The sequence below is a fragment of the Larus michahellis genome, chromosome 1, assembly GCF_964199755.1.
Source record: "Larus michahellis chromosome 1, bLarMic1.1, whole genome shotgun sequence".
Taxonomy (NCBI): Eukaryota; Metazoa; Chordata; class Aves; order Charadriiformes; family Laridae; genus Larus; species Larus michahellis.
The window spans coordinates 14,173,679-14,189,043 of record NC_133896.1 but is presented as its reverse complement, the minus strand read 5'-3'; the positions used below and the strand labels follow the sequence as shown (position 1 = coordinate 14,189,043).

General features: G+C 39.0%; 1 protein-coding gene across 1 annotated transcript in view; it reads right to left on the bottom strand.

The window, feature by feature from the left end:
- Positions 1-15,365, bottom strand: part of FAM185A (family with sequence similarity 185 member A) — a 48,072-nt gene that overhangs the window by 4,603 nt on the left and 28,104 nt on the right. Inside the window, exons 6-7 of the mRNA XM_074571717.1 lie at positions 7,989-8,084; positions 5,589-5,723 (exon numbers count right to left, since the gene is read on the bottom strand). Coding sequence (XP_074427818.1) covers positions 5,589-5,723; positions 7,989-8,084 — 231 coding nt within the window. The remainder of the gene's footprint in view (positions 1-5,588; positions 5,724-7,988; positions 8,085-15,365) is intronic.

Here is a 15,365-nt window from a genome sequence, read left to right as displayed (position 1 = left end):
GAGAACAGAGAAAACAGGGAGGGACACGGCAGCGGATAGTGTTACTCCTGGGATCAGAACCGTAACTCTGAATGCAACAGACCCAAGGCAGCTGCCCAGTGGGAGAAGGAGCACTATGCTTGGGCAGCTGCTAAGTTTCAGAAAAAGCTGAAGTTTCAGCAGACTGACATAATACAAGCTCTTTCAGTTATTTCCCTTTTAAAGGCAAGTTGCTCGCCTCACGTTATGCACTGCCCCTTCAGCTGTGTTTGTATTTAACCCTGGAACTCCAGGCAGCTAAACAGACAGACATTACCTTAAAGTAAACAATAACAAAGGCAGTTAAACACACCCCTAAAGCCTTGTACACAGCGTAGGAGACATGCAGTCAGCGCTCTCCTTGCATGCTGGCTTTCAAGCAATCCTACAGGGTAAGTCCACAGCACTTTACAGGCCGCTCTCCCGGTACTACTGGATAAGGAGCCATTATGGGAGCAGTGAGAAATAAGTTACTCCTGAAGGTAGGAAACGTGTCTAGATCCCCTATGTTCCAGATGGGAATCCAGATCTAACCTCAGGCAAACATGAAAGTCTTATTGTTTGAGTGCACGCCGAAGTGAATGACTGTTGTAAGGAGAAAGGTGCTTCTCACCATGATCACCTGGAGAATCAGACAGGGTGAAAAGAATTGAAGTTAAGAGAAACCCAGAAAGTCAGAGATAGGAGAGTGGTATCAATGTCCATCTTTTCAAGGGAATTTGGTAATTAGACAGGCTGACTCTCTCCAGAGGCACACGAGGAGGAAGGCCATCTAAGGAGTTCCTAGTGATCAAAAGAATACTGGGATGCTGGATCAACCCATAAAGTAGAGGCAACATCTACCCGGAAACTTTCACAGGAGAAAAAGGGGTTACAGATTCCTCTCCATCCCCAGGATAGACATCTGAGGGAAGTCATAAGTTAACATGAAAGAGAGCCCTATTACCTGTGTGCATCGTCACCAGAATGCACGGCTCAGAGGAGCCACTGTTCAGATGGGGCTCAGCAAAGCCCTAGTGCTGTAGATGGGGTGGGATTAGCACCAGAAGCCAAAAACCCTGTTAACTGCTGCAACTATTGTTACACTGGATGAATCAGGGAGTAAGAATGTCTTGACTTAGGAGAAGACAATCATTCCCAACGAGTATTCCCCAAAAATACAAAGAGGTTGGTTTGCCAGCTTGAGAAAGTAAGAAGAGGGAGACACAATAACCCACAAAGACAAAATCCACAGTCTGAGGAGCACCTGTGACACTGTGGGACTTTTACCAAGGAAACTCATGCAAGTGCTGAAACCCAGACGGAGTAAGTGACTGCCACAGTCAAAAGCTCCCTCGGCACCAAGCAGATGGATGGCACCAGGTCAAAGGTTGCTGCTGGACATGAACTTGGCACTAGAACTGGGGCCAGGAATGGACAAAGATCTGGAATCAGATGAGTCCCTGGCACCACTCAGAGATGTAAGATTTACACAGTGAGAAGAAAGGGGTCATGTTCCGGACAATTGGATTTGGAAACTGACACTATCAGCTAGAAGGATCCAAAGACAGTCTGAACAATTGCAAGACTTTTTCCAGCAAGCTTACAGTTGTCAACACACAAGCTGGCAATGGCAGTGGGCGGAAGCATGCCCACTGGTTGCCTTCATCTAGTTCCCAAATTCATCCACCCACATGCCTCATGACCTGCTTTTGAGTTACACTGGTGTGGGTGGGAGCAGATGGTCACATCAACTTAGGACAATAAGAACAGGGCTGAAAGCGGCCTCTGGAGGATGCAGTGTATTTACCTGACGGGCTCGCCTAGCCTGTTCTTCACAATCTGCAGTACTGACACTCCTGTGGCTTCACCAGACAAGTCCTTAATACCAGAAAGTTTATCCTACTATTTAGCTAAGTTTTTTTGTACAGTAAAGTCAAATCATAGTTTCTAGTCAGATCACCAGTGGACAGAAAACAATTTATTTCTTTCACCTCTGCGGCGATTTCTTATGTACGGGAGAAGTGCATCTCATCTTCCCTCAGCTTTCTTCTGACAAAAATGATGCTTTTTTCCAGTCTTCCCTCATAAATCATGTTTTTAGGCCTCTGATCATATGTTTTCCTTAGGAGTCTCTACATCCACATCCTTTTTGAAGTACAGTACTCAAAACTGGACACCTTCCAGCAAAGTATTACTAATGCCATGTAAAGCCAAGGGATTATTTTGAGTTGTACAGAACGGTCATGTTCATACACTGTTTATGTTTTGCAACTGTGTAACATTATTGTTTCCTGTTTACTGATGTTTTTATTGAACTATTCCTCTTTTTGGGACCACACCACAAAGTACCTTCGTACTTTGAACTTAAAAGGACTTATTGGAAAAATGACTTAAAAAGCATATAAATCAAGATTATTTGAATTTTAACCCTGCCCTTCCAAATGTTTGTAACCCCTCTGGCATGACAGTCTCCTAAGCTCCTTTTCCACTTGAATATTTGACACTTTCTAGCCTGCTACTCTTCCTCTTACCATATATAGTTCCAGATATAGTTAGTGATCCCTATGGGCTTCTTAAATCAGCTGATTTAACAATACAGGCAGATCTGGAGACATGGGGAAGGTGCAGACATTGAGCACCAAGGACTACACAGAATCCTCTCTTCCTACCCTCTTTGCCGGGGAAAGGCAAAGAATGCCTTGACGCGATCGCCATCAGAAATTACTGGAGTTACTCAAGCAATCTCAAGCTAGACAGCTGGAGCAGCGCTCAGCATGCAAAATCTCTTTTTATAAGAGATTTCATTATACCATCCGTACTACTTTTAAGAGTGCCTACTGATGTCAATGGAAACAGATGCCTTATCCTTGTAAATTACTCTGAAGAGTAAACTCCCTGGCACTGCTCTCTAGTTCCTTCCCTTTCTCGGCAAGTGTCCCAATTTGCAGGAAAGTCTCTTTCTAAAAAGAGCAAAACACCTTTTCACACTCTCATCACTCTGCCTCTAGAGCACTCACTCCAGGCCTTCATCATCTTGCTTTGACTAAATCCCGCTCTATTCCTTGGCTACCTTGCAAAACCCTGGATGTAACAGCTTGTGGGATTGTAGTGTACTGACTTCCTCACTCAGCCTGGAAATGGGAGCAGGGTGATGACGTACACCATAACCGCAGTAACAGCAGCAGGGAAGGCTTTCCTAGAGCAGGTGACAGACTAGGTGCGCGCTTACCCAAGTCACAGAACTCCACCCCATCTTCCCACTGGAGAGCCTCCTCCCTGACATCTCTCGCAATATTCCCAGAGGCAAGGAAAGCTTCCTGAAAGCAGCCAGTTCTTGTGTTATCCACACGAGAACCAGCCAGTTTCTGAAAATTCATCTATTTTTAAAGCAACCTTTGAGCTCAGAAACATAAAAATCTAAACTGCCATGCTCTTGTGATACAGAGGGTTTTTTCCACTTGGCAAACTCCCTCTTCTCTCTCCATCTTATTTTCCTTTAGTGGCAGCAGCAGGACAGTGACAGATTCTGTACCTAAAACTTCAAGAGTGGATAATGTTTTCATGATATAGAAGCAGTATTAAATGATTTTTAATTATTTCAGAATCTACTTGTACAAGAAAATTCTCAAATATCAACTTAGAGAAGAAGAGATTGCTGAGAATGAGGGGACGAGTGCTTGGCTTGCAGAAAGAATACACTGTCCCCATGGGATAAGGTAAAGAGAAGGACAAGAAGGACGCGTGTCTCTTGCCATGCCAAAGGAACACTACTGATTTGGCAAAGGAAGGGGAGGCACCATTTCCAGAAGGGTAAGAAAAGGAGCAAAGCAGATGTTAAAACCAACTACTTAATCTCTCTTCAGGTTTGTTCCTTCTTACTGACCAGTGAAGAAAAGGGAGGAGAGCGCTGCTACAAATCCTTAGTTACGTTATGTGAGATGAGAAAGCACTCAAAGCTAAATGCCAGGTATAAAGACAGATGAAGCTACGTTACTTCAGGCCAGCACTAGTTTAGCTGAATCGTATCCTGCAGAAAATCCATTCCAAGGCCTATTTTTCATTCACCTTATTACAGATCTAACTTGATCATGATACATTTTTTTTTGTGCAATGCTATAACCTCTTTAAACAACTGAAAATCAGTGGCCTAATGCTGTTGCCTCTGCATAATTCTTGCAAATTTCCATGCCTTTGGAATTTTGTATATTTGATTGTTAACTAGATTTGATTGTTAATTGCCAAGATCACTTCCATACAGAATCGTGGTTGAAAAATTGCATCTGCTTCAGCGATGACTGTCCTACATAAACACTGACTGGGTCATGAAACTAGAGAAGCCATTCAGCTGTGTATATTGCAGACACCACGCCGATGTTTAATGTTGCCAGAGTAACGTGATGATTGAGTGGCTAGTGGTCCTCACTCGCTGGGAGATGGGCTGTTTTACTGCTGAGGCGATTCATTCCATAGAGCCTTGCTGGAATCTGGGATCCTTCCACAGGTTTCTAGCCTGAGAACTTCCAACCACAGTTTTTTAAAAAATTGTATTTAATAACCACTAGTAAATTTAAAAGCTAATTACTGTTCAAGACAGGAAGAGATACACCTATACATTTCAAGACTACTACTTTATATAAGAAGGCTACATATTAAAATTTCATAATACACTTCTAACATTTCCTGACTTTGAGATTATCATCTTACATGGTTAAGGAAAAGAAGTTTTGTGCACATTTTCTGGGGTTTAAAACCAAAGAAAAACTCAAAGCCTCACCCAATCTGCTATCCTATCAGGTCACACTGACATAGCACGTTCAAAAACAAAGCTGGAGCCTTCAGACACATTATGTGAGTGTTTCCTCTTGAGCAAACTGTGTAATTGGTAACAGCAACAACTTCCAGATAGACACGTCTGGAGAGGAGGAGAGAAATACACACCCTGACAATTAATTGTACAACTGTTTTCTAAAGCAGGAAACAGCAAGACTTGGGATTCCCGAGTTCAATTTTAAAGGCATTAGAAGAATGCTTCCAGTAATTGCAGGCACCTTTCCATGTACTCTATTCCTCCATACTCCAGCTTCTTCTGCTCTTCTCCTAGCTATCTCCCACCCATCATTTCTCAGCCTATCCTGCCCTGTTGAACATTTATACAGTACATTTATAAATATGCCATATACCCCTTTTACTTCCCCCTCCGATCCAATAGAGACAGACAGAGAAAACTTTTCATTATATTTTTAATAGACATTCCCTAGCAATTTATTATATGTGACTGTCTAAGCCAACAAAGCACTGGGTCAAATTCAGCCCTGGATTATCTCCTACAAATTTCTTGGAATAATGCTGAGGATGAATTTGGCTCTCAGACATTTGTTAAAGAAGCAGTTGTTTGCATTCACAACCCATTTACCAAACAAAATGAAAAAGTCATCTAGTAACATGGGGAGTACAATGGCACAAGCAAACATTTGAACCTGAAACAGATGAAATAAGAAGCCAAGAGCAATAAACTCATAAGGAAACATAGATGCCTTTGACTAAGGCCAGACAGACGTTTATTGGAAGCCAAGATTAGTAAGCCTTACCACTTATAGTTACGTGATCGTCTTTGGAGGCACTCTGTGTTTCTTTTAACTGGATCTCCGAGCTCACATCCACTTTTCTTCCAGATAACTGTAAATAGGCTTTGAGAGAGGCAGGTACCTTGACTGTAATTGAACCTGGTATAGATTTAAATGAAAGCAAGTTAGTTTACCATTGAGATCAAAGCATGAAACAGGCAATTATTTAGCTAACTTGAATCAAATTGTCATTTGTTTGGTTGTTGTTTTATTTTTTAAGAGCCTTCAGACACAGTAACCTCTTTTTTGTCTCTTAAAGGATAAATGAAGATATCTTCATTTATCATAACCAGAACACTGTATGTCACATCTAGAAAGTGGTGTCACATTACTTCTTTGGCAGAGATGAAAATTACCATTGAAATATATTGCTAGCAATAGCTCTTGCCACAGGATCTTATTACCAGAATGATCAAGGGAAGCGAATCTAAGAGAACTCACAAGTATTAGGACTTTAGTTTCATCTTGTAGATGCATATTTACACTCCTGAACAAGGAGAGGGGATCAGATTTGATGGTTAATCCAGGCACTGCACTGCACATTGTGAGAGAATGCTGAGATGCCCCGTACATACCATGAATGCTACCAATGTCTTTGCTTTCCTGCACAGGGCCAGCTGTTCACATCCTGGGACAGATGCAGTCTCAAAAGTGACTAACCAGTTTAGACTATGTATCACTAAAATGTAAACTACTACCAAAATTGCAGCTTCAGTGGCCCACATAATTCTACCCTTGAGATTAGAAACAGAAATTCTGTCTTCTACTTCCCCTAAATATGTGCTTCTATGAATCAGACTGACAGTACATGCTGGGTCCCCAACCTGCCCATGTTACTCGTATTTGGAATTACTCAGTCACAGTGTTTGGAAGCTGCATCCTACACATTAAAACAAAACTTAACCAAAATTCAGGATACACTTTCTATAGATGTACTCCTTAGTTTTTTTTCCAAATCCAACATTCACTTTAGAAAAAATATAAAAAAGTTTCTTTAAATACACCCCAGAAGCTGAAGCAGAGCATGGTAAGGGAACTGATATTATAACAACCAAGTAGCAGTCATAAAGCAGCCCTGGCTTTGCAATTTGAATTCAGCAGAATCACGTGCCTGTGACAGTCCTGATAAACAAAGAACTGTCAGTATAATTTAAGCCTAAATTTTGCTGGATACGCAAAAGCCTTAGAACAAGAAAGGGAAAAGGTCTTCATCTTTGGGTCCTCCTTGGAGAATTGCTCAGTAATATGACTCAAAAGCCAACACACATGCAGCTAATTTATCACAAATGGGACACTTTCTATGCTGCAGCTGTCAGCAGTTTCTCTGACTTTACAGAGTAAATGAAAACAGAACTTCATCAACTTTGCCTTTACTAAACTGTGCTGCCAGAAGAGATGTCAGGCAACGATTTGAAAATAACATTAATTAGATTTTATGAAACACATTCCTCTTTGCTACTAATTCAAAGATATGTAACTTAGTATTAAGTGATTCAAAAGGTAACTAGAAAATAATACAAAAATCAATTTATTTGCACCAATGGAACCAGAATAGCTTGCACAGAATGGCACAAAGCGTTTCTTTCATTATTCCCCTTCTGAGTAATTGCTAGGTTTTAATCGGGCACAGGCATTGTCTCACAGACAAGGAGAGAAGGGTACCAAATGCCATCTTAATTTAAACCACCTGAAGTGTCTGACATGATAGTAAAGTCAACTATAGAAATGCTATAGTCTTTTTTTTTTTTTTCTTTTTTCCCCCTCAAAACTAGGACTAACAAGATGTATTCAGGGCTTCTATTTGCCATTCAGAAGATATTATATTGTAAAACTATGACTCCAACTTTAGGAGTGGGTTTTTAATTAAGAAATTAAATTCTAGTGAGTAATCAGGAGAAAAAAGGAAGAATGGTTGAGTAAGGCCCTCTCATCTTTGTTTTTCTGCCTTCCAATTTCAATAATGGGAAATTTCACCAGGAAAAGGCAGGAAAAAGAAATGTAAACATGTCATGGGTCTCACTCTGCACATACATATATCAGACCATGGAGTAAACTGTGCTCAAGGCAAAGTGAAGATTGTAATCCATGTCAACTCTGCAGAATTCTGCTGGGTAGATTGCCAGGAAAAAGGCAAAGTATTGAAAAATAAAACAAAAAGTAATCTGTATCATTGACCCTTACAGAGTTTACTGTATTATAAGTATTTATACACATTTTCTAATAATGAGGTATAAAAAGGATGTAGATAGCCAACAATCACAAACTCGTTTTTTCCAGACAGATTTTCCAAACAAAAAACCCCCTTAGCTCCTTTTCTTTTACATCATAAGCTGCCACAAAAAATATTTGTTTTAGTTTGCTAACCTTTCTGGGATTTCAGATCCACTTTTCTTAATTGACTGACATAAACATCTATTGCCCCATGATGTGTAGAAGCTTTTAGACTTCCATCTGATGAATCTGAAAAAAGAAAAAAAGAAAATAAAAGAACTTGGGTATCATTCACTCTTTAAATAAAAATTTGCTAGAATCTTTGTACTTTGAACTGATTTTGTCAATCCTTCTGTGTTTGAGAAGTATCTTATATTCATTTACTGAATACCAGCCTTCTCTTAGAAAACCAGGTTCCTGAACAAAACTTCTCTCTCCCAGTCCAGAATCGCAGCACACGCTGGTCCCAAGGCCACAGCAGCTGCTGGAGGACTTGTAGCATCTACAAGGCCTCAACAACACTCCCCTCTTTCTAAGGATGGGTTCGTCTTTGCGTGAAGATCAAACACAAAATCTGAACGGTAAGATCTATTTTGGTTTCCAAAAGAGTTCATTTGCTCAGACTCCGCACAGGGAGAACTTTACCCAGGAAGGCTGCCCCACACAAACAACAAGCAATTGTGCACTGTAGCATCCGTGTAACAACACAGAACCACCGTGTTATCAGGCTTTGTAGAGTCTGATTCACTACAGCTGAATTTTAAACAAGTGTTTGAGATAGCTATTGCACATTAATATACATATTAAAGTGCGCATTTGTTCTTTGCCCTGGGATAGACACACCTACATTTTTTCTATACCTTATTAGCTGAAATTTATGTTAACAAAACTTTCTGAAGAAGTCTTTTTACAAATGGAAAACCCTTAAGAAGCCTTAATTGTGTATGTGGTAGGCAGCCTTTAATTACTTGCAATATATTCCAGTTTTAAATACACAAGTTTCCACAATATTACAATGAAGTCCTGAAGAGCTAACATTTGAACTACTGAAGAGACCTGTAGTTGATAAAGATTGCAAAGATATTACGAAGTGACTCTAGAGAAGCATAAAAAAGTTACATATGCATGTGAGCAAGAGGCAGTCAGTGAAACAGCTTTTTAGACCCACTGCTAGAAATGAAAGTATTGGCAAGAAATCTCGAAATACTGATAGAGACTGTTTTTCTTAGTTTCCAGATGTGCATAGAAAAAGAAACACAATCAAATTTTCAAAACTAGCTAAAATAACAAAGTGAAATCTGAACGAAACTTCCCATTTTAAAATGTAAAAATCCTTAATGAGAGAATGAACTTGATTAATAACAATGAGGTTGTCTAGCATTAATGCCTCAAGCTTGCCATAGTTTTAACTCTAAATATACTTATCTGGAACTTTTCGGATGCCAGATCTCAAGCACAGATGTGGAAGATCAGCGTATTACATACATACATAGAAAGGGATTATTCTCCCACAGCTAAAACCTATTTCTTTGAATGCGAAAATAATTAAAGAAGTAGACAATCTGTATTTAGTCACCTGAGAACCTGAGACTGTCTTTGACTAAACAAGAAAACAGTAACTATTAGAATTGGATGGGAATGTTTTTCCCATCTCAGTAGATTGCGTTAAAGAAGTTCTGTTTCAAATCTGAAGGCAATAAAATCAACTCTTTGTTAACCGAAATTAATGAACTGGGAAAAAAGTTTTGCTTGTGTAAATCACAATGAAACATTTTATTGACAACTTTTAAAAACATTTGTAAGTTTGAAAATGAAAGTGGTTGAAACAGGAAAAAAATTAAATTAATCAATCTTTTCAATGAAAATTTTTTGTAGTGAGAAATCAACATTCTCATGTAAAAGCTACTTTTGCAGATATTTCAAATCAAATTTAGTAGCCGCTAATCACTGAGACTCCACATAACCCTGACAGAGATTTTGTTGGCAACAGACACAGGAAATATCCAGCCTCTGACTCCTCTCCTCTAAACAAAACATGCAATTGGTTCCTTCGTCTGCACTATGAAGGAAGGAGTCTCCTGTGTTAGGACAGCGACCATCTCCCGGGAGAACAACCGCCACTGGTCTGTGCAACACCACCAGCTGACCGTACTTTAGAGGGACAAATGTTTATTCAGTAAATCCTTCCTCTTCCCACTCTTCAAATGCAAAGCCAGCTCTTGTGAGATTCTTCACAGCGGGAAGGTGCCTTTCACAAATCTATTAGCCCCACTTCAAGACTGAACAGAGAGTTCCTTTCTAGATTTTAAAATTTTATATTTTTTTTTATGTGTACACACAAAAAAAAAGAATTCCAATTTCCTGAGAGTGACTGGATTCTGTTTGTAGACGGCATAAACAGCATAAAGGATACAGGAAGTGGGCAGTAGGCATAGGTTCACCAAGGCACAGATTTACCTTGAAAGTGAAAAACCCAAACCAACCCAAAAGACAGTTTGAGGGAAAGCAGAACACTGTTTCTGACTTGCCAGATTTTGAGTCCCAGAGTACACCACTTGACAGAAGTTTTACAGCAGAAGAAAATACAGCAAAGTTTCAAAAACACTGAGAACCTCAACAGCATTAACCAAACGCTGAAGCTGACAGTACAGTACCTGTTTAGCGTTGATCTGCGGAAATAACGCGAGATATATTTTATGGAAACAACTAAATATGATTAATAGGAAGAATTTTATGGGTACGATATTAAATACAAATGCTTAGATACAAATAAGAATTTCAAGAGACGTAAAGCTGTTCATCACTTCTGCAAAGTCTGTTAAATTTTAAGTTTTGTGTCTGTAACTCTAAACAAATGAGAAGGGGGGGAAAAATGGAAAATTAATTAAACCCAGCAAAGATGAGATTATGTAATAAAAAAGGCCAAATTTAAGTAAATAAACAAATACTTTGACAAGAAAAATGACCCTACATTAGGTAACACAATCTGGTAGGACAGGATACATAACTGAAATAATAACGGAGACAATACACGTTTTACAGTTATGACAGACCAAAACTAAGGCAATTTCTTGTTAAATATTCACTCAGTGTTAGCTGACACCAATGCAAGTAACTGAAGGTAAAAACAAGAGTGCATAGTTTGAATTGAGAGTTTGCTAAGGACGGACAATTAAAGGGGAAATACAAGGATGAATCTTCTACTGGAAAGAGAACAGATGGTCACTCTTGAACAGCTTCAGCTATTTAACGATTTACTAGTACAGAAAAAAAGCTATGAAGCAAGATGTCCTTGACACAGTTTTTGTTAAGCTTTATGAAAAATAAGTTTTCCACCACAGACACCAGCTATACTAGGCTTTATAACTCAAAAGAAGAATTCTGACTCTGGTCCCAAATAGGCAAACATGTATGTGCTCAGGATCAAATAGAAGCAGTGTGTTCTAACAAAGATACTAGTTGTCATTTGTTAAGAAAAGTCAAAATAAGTTACAAAGACTGATATGTGAAGTAAATAGTATGCTGAAACTAGATTAAATAGCACACAAGTAATGTCCGTAATTCACTTCTCACGGAATAACATTAAAAATAACCTTACAGAACAAACAAAAATTGGTGGTTTTTTTTTCCAAAACAGTCCATTATTTGTGTGTAGCCAGTACAGCTTGAAGAATGAGACATAAGTCACATAACTTGAGAAAGATTATACAATTAAAGATCACTGAAAAGCCCACAAAAGTGACAAAACTTAAACATTATTTGCAACATTTATTATCTCCTCATCCTTCATTTTATAAGGCCAAGTACTGAAGACAGGAATAAACACAAGTGATCTTTCCTCAATCTAAGCAAGAAAATATTTACTTTTCCTAATAGCACATAATGACTGACCTTGCTCACGTTAAAATCAGTGACAAAACCTGATTTCAATAGGAAAGCACAAAATGATTTGGTTAAAGATAGAAGAAAGTGTAAGATTTCACCATGTGAGGAAGATTTAATTCCTACTCATATGGTTACCTACTATTGTTTGTTGATAAAGACTGGTCAATTGTCTTGTTTTAGTTTATTGTTCTAAAACCATCACATGAAAAATATTATGAAAACCTGAAATGTAGATATTAAATAGACTAATTACACATGCTACTAAAAAATCATTAGCAATCTTTACTGTACTCATCATTTAGACCTGGCAAAACAAATGATGTAACACAGAAAGCAAAGAAATCTCTCATAAAAACAATTCCTTTCCTAACTAAATTGTCCAGGTTATCCTTTTAACCTCTAAATGATCTATTTTCTACCTCGATTTTAAAGTTATATCCATTGGTTTTAAAGGCTGTAGTCTCTTTTGGGTAACTTATTCTGTTCCCAAAAAAATCATTACATGCCTCAATCCTGCAACATAATACAAGGTACCAAGTAGAACGTCACCTGGATAAGCCTCTGACCTACTGTATATCAAATGGGATCTTTCCCTTCAAAGATCTATCTACACTGTCCATATCTATGCATCTTCTTCTACAGACTACATCAAACTGGTTTAATCATCCCTGCAAACCAATTAGCTATAGGTCTCTACTATTTTAGATGTTTAAGAGACTAATGTGGTGGAACTTCTGAAGAGATACGTGTGTCTCCTCAGGAACATGACTGTCAATAATATGAAATCCCCACAAAACCTCTTGTGGAAGTTTCACTAAATTATGTAAAACTGCTTACCTGTGAGCCGCAAGTTTGACCCTCCAGGGTCAATACTGGGCCCAGTCTTGTTTAACATCTTTGTTAATGATCTGAATGATGGAGCAGAGCGTACCCTCACCAATTTGCTGACTAGGACAAGTGCCTCATATGCCAAAAGGTCATGCTGTCATCCAGTGGGAACTGGACAGGCTGGAGAAATGGACTGGCAGGAACCTCATGAAGTTCACCAAGCAGAAGTGCAAAGTCCGGCACAGGAACAACCCCAGGTACCAGTACATGCTGGGAGCCACCCAGCTGGAAAGTAGCTTGGCAGAGAAGGACCTCAGGGTCCTGGTGCAAAAGCAAGCATGGGAACCCCATGTCAAAAAAATTACGGGTCTGTCATTGGCAGAACACAGAAGAACATAAAGTTCTGAGATACAAGCTTGGAAGACAAAGGACACTTAAAACGAGAGCCAGAACATTAGCATACTTCAAGCAGATGGCAGAGACAAGATCAATAGAACTAATTGCTATTAAAGAGACAAGTGTGAGCTGTACTTTATGAATTACAGTAAATACCTTTAATGGAATTCCACAATGAGGTTTTTTAATTTAAAAATTCCCTAGATCACTATTGAAAACTAAATTCTCAAGACAACACTCAGAGATGCAGCATTACTTATAAATACGCTAGAGTAATTTATTGTTTTATTTTTCAGTTATCCAAAACTGTCTTAAATACTCTAATTGTTTTCCATAATTGATTCCCCTCCTAAAAAAAGTACTTTGGTGTTTTGTCTCAGTACTAAGGCATTGCCTTATTACAGCACTCTCTCATCGCAAAGGAGGATCTCAGACACTTCAGTTCACTTTCATGTCAGGACTATACTCAAATTTATGGTTTTGAAAAATTTGAAATGCTCTTAATTGTTAAATTTCTGTTGATTTGAGTGAGCATCACAGCAAGTCACTGAAGCCTTTAGGTCCTCTAGCGTGGGTTACTGAAGAAAGAAATTAGAGGAATAAGGCAAACTGACACCGGCATATTTAAAAATATGTAAATTAAGAGTCTCTTGGATTTCAACATGCAGTTTTCCTTGCTAGACTAAGTCCCTGCTGCCCACGAGCTGGTTAAGGCTGTTTCTTCCCCTCTGAAATGACACAACCACCATAAGCTTTATCATTTCTGACTATGCCAAACACAGAAGATTCATTTCTTCAATACATAATTGGGTTAAACATAAGTAATCCAGTAAGGAAAAACAAGTTTTTTTGAGCTGGTAGTGGAAAATTTGGCTTGGCAGCAGAGTAGAGAATATATAATCAGGCCATACCAACAACATTGAGAAATAAGCACATTCTAGCAGGACTGAACACGAGCCAGCAGTACGCCCTGGCAGAAAAGAAGTCCAACAGCATCCTTGGCAGCGTTAACTGGAGCGTGGCCAGTGTACCAAGGGAAGGGATTATCCCCCTCCACTCAGCACTTATTAGACCACACCTGGAATACACCATCCAGCGTTGGGGCTCCCAAAAATAGGGAGACAGCGATAAACTGGAGCTGATTCAGCAGAGAAGCACCAAGATAGTTGGGGTGTGGAGAACCTTCCCCATCAGGAGAGGCTGAGGAATAAGGGCTTGCTCAGCCTGGAGAATGGACTGCTTCAGGACCTGATGGAGCCTCCTACTATCTGTGAGGAGATGATCAAGAAGACAAAGCCAGGCTCCTCAGAGTGGTGTGTAATGGGACAACAATAGACATAAGCTGAAACCAGAGGGTTTCAGTCTGGATAGAAGCAATAATCATCTTCACCCTGAGGACAGTCAAGCAGTGGAACAGTTTGCCCAGAGAGGCCGTAGGCTGTACCCTTGGAGGTTTTCAAGACCACAGGATAAAACCCTAAGCAACCTCACAGCTGGCATGGCTTTGAGCAGCAGGTTGGAGACTAGTGACTGCTTGAGCAGGGGACCGAACAAGATGACCTTCAGAAGTCCCTTCCAACCTCAACCGTTCTATGATCCTGCAGCTTCCTGAGGTCTCTTCCAACCTGAGCTTTCCTATGAATTTGTTGAATGAAAACTTGAAAGATTAAGCTAGTTCTAAAAAATAAAGTACTCCATTACTTTTTGTAAGATAATTCAGATTTCTAATGACTATTTTAAGTAGTAACTTAAACTAGAAGTAAAGATAGGTCTGGTTGTTTTAAATTAAGAAGTCATTGAAAACCCATAGAACATTTGTTAGATGTAGGAAGCTTCTAGTGTAGGGCTGGAAAACAATTTGTCAGTGACTAACAAAGCTCAAAATATAGAAAAACAAAAAAAGGAATAATTCTTACTTTCATATTTTAACAATATCAGTGTCAAACACTGCCATATGCCAGACACTTAAAAGTTGGACAGAATTTTGGATAGTCTTCAAAAAATAAAAATAGATTTACATAAACAAGCAATACCAAAATAAAAAAACGCAACAAATAAAACTATTTTATCTATAATAAAAAAAGGTAGAAAATTAAAGGGAGTGAGAGACAACAGCATTCGTTTCCTGTTTTAATGCAGAATTATACAGTAATAAGAAACTGTCAATACAGTCGTATTTTCCCCAAAATATTTAGAAAAAAAATCCAGCACACTCAACTCAAGTTTGACTTGTAAATAAATCTCTCAAAAGGAAAGGATACAACCCCCAAATCTAGAGGTGAATGCATTTTTTCAGTTAATCGATAAAATTTTGCCTCCAGCAAAATAAATAATTACATCCCTATGAAAACCCAGCCAAGGAAGTTGGAAGATCCGAGTTGTTCTTCCTATTTCTATCAGCAAATCCCTGTCAGGTCTCTG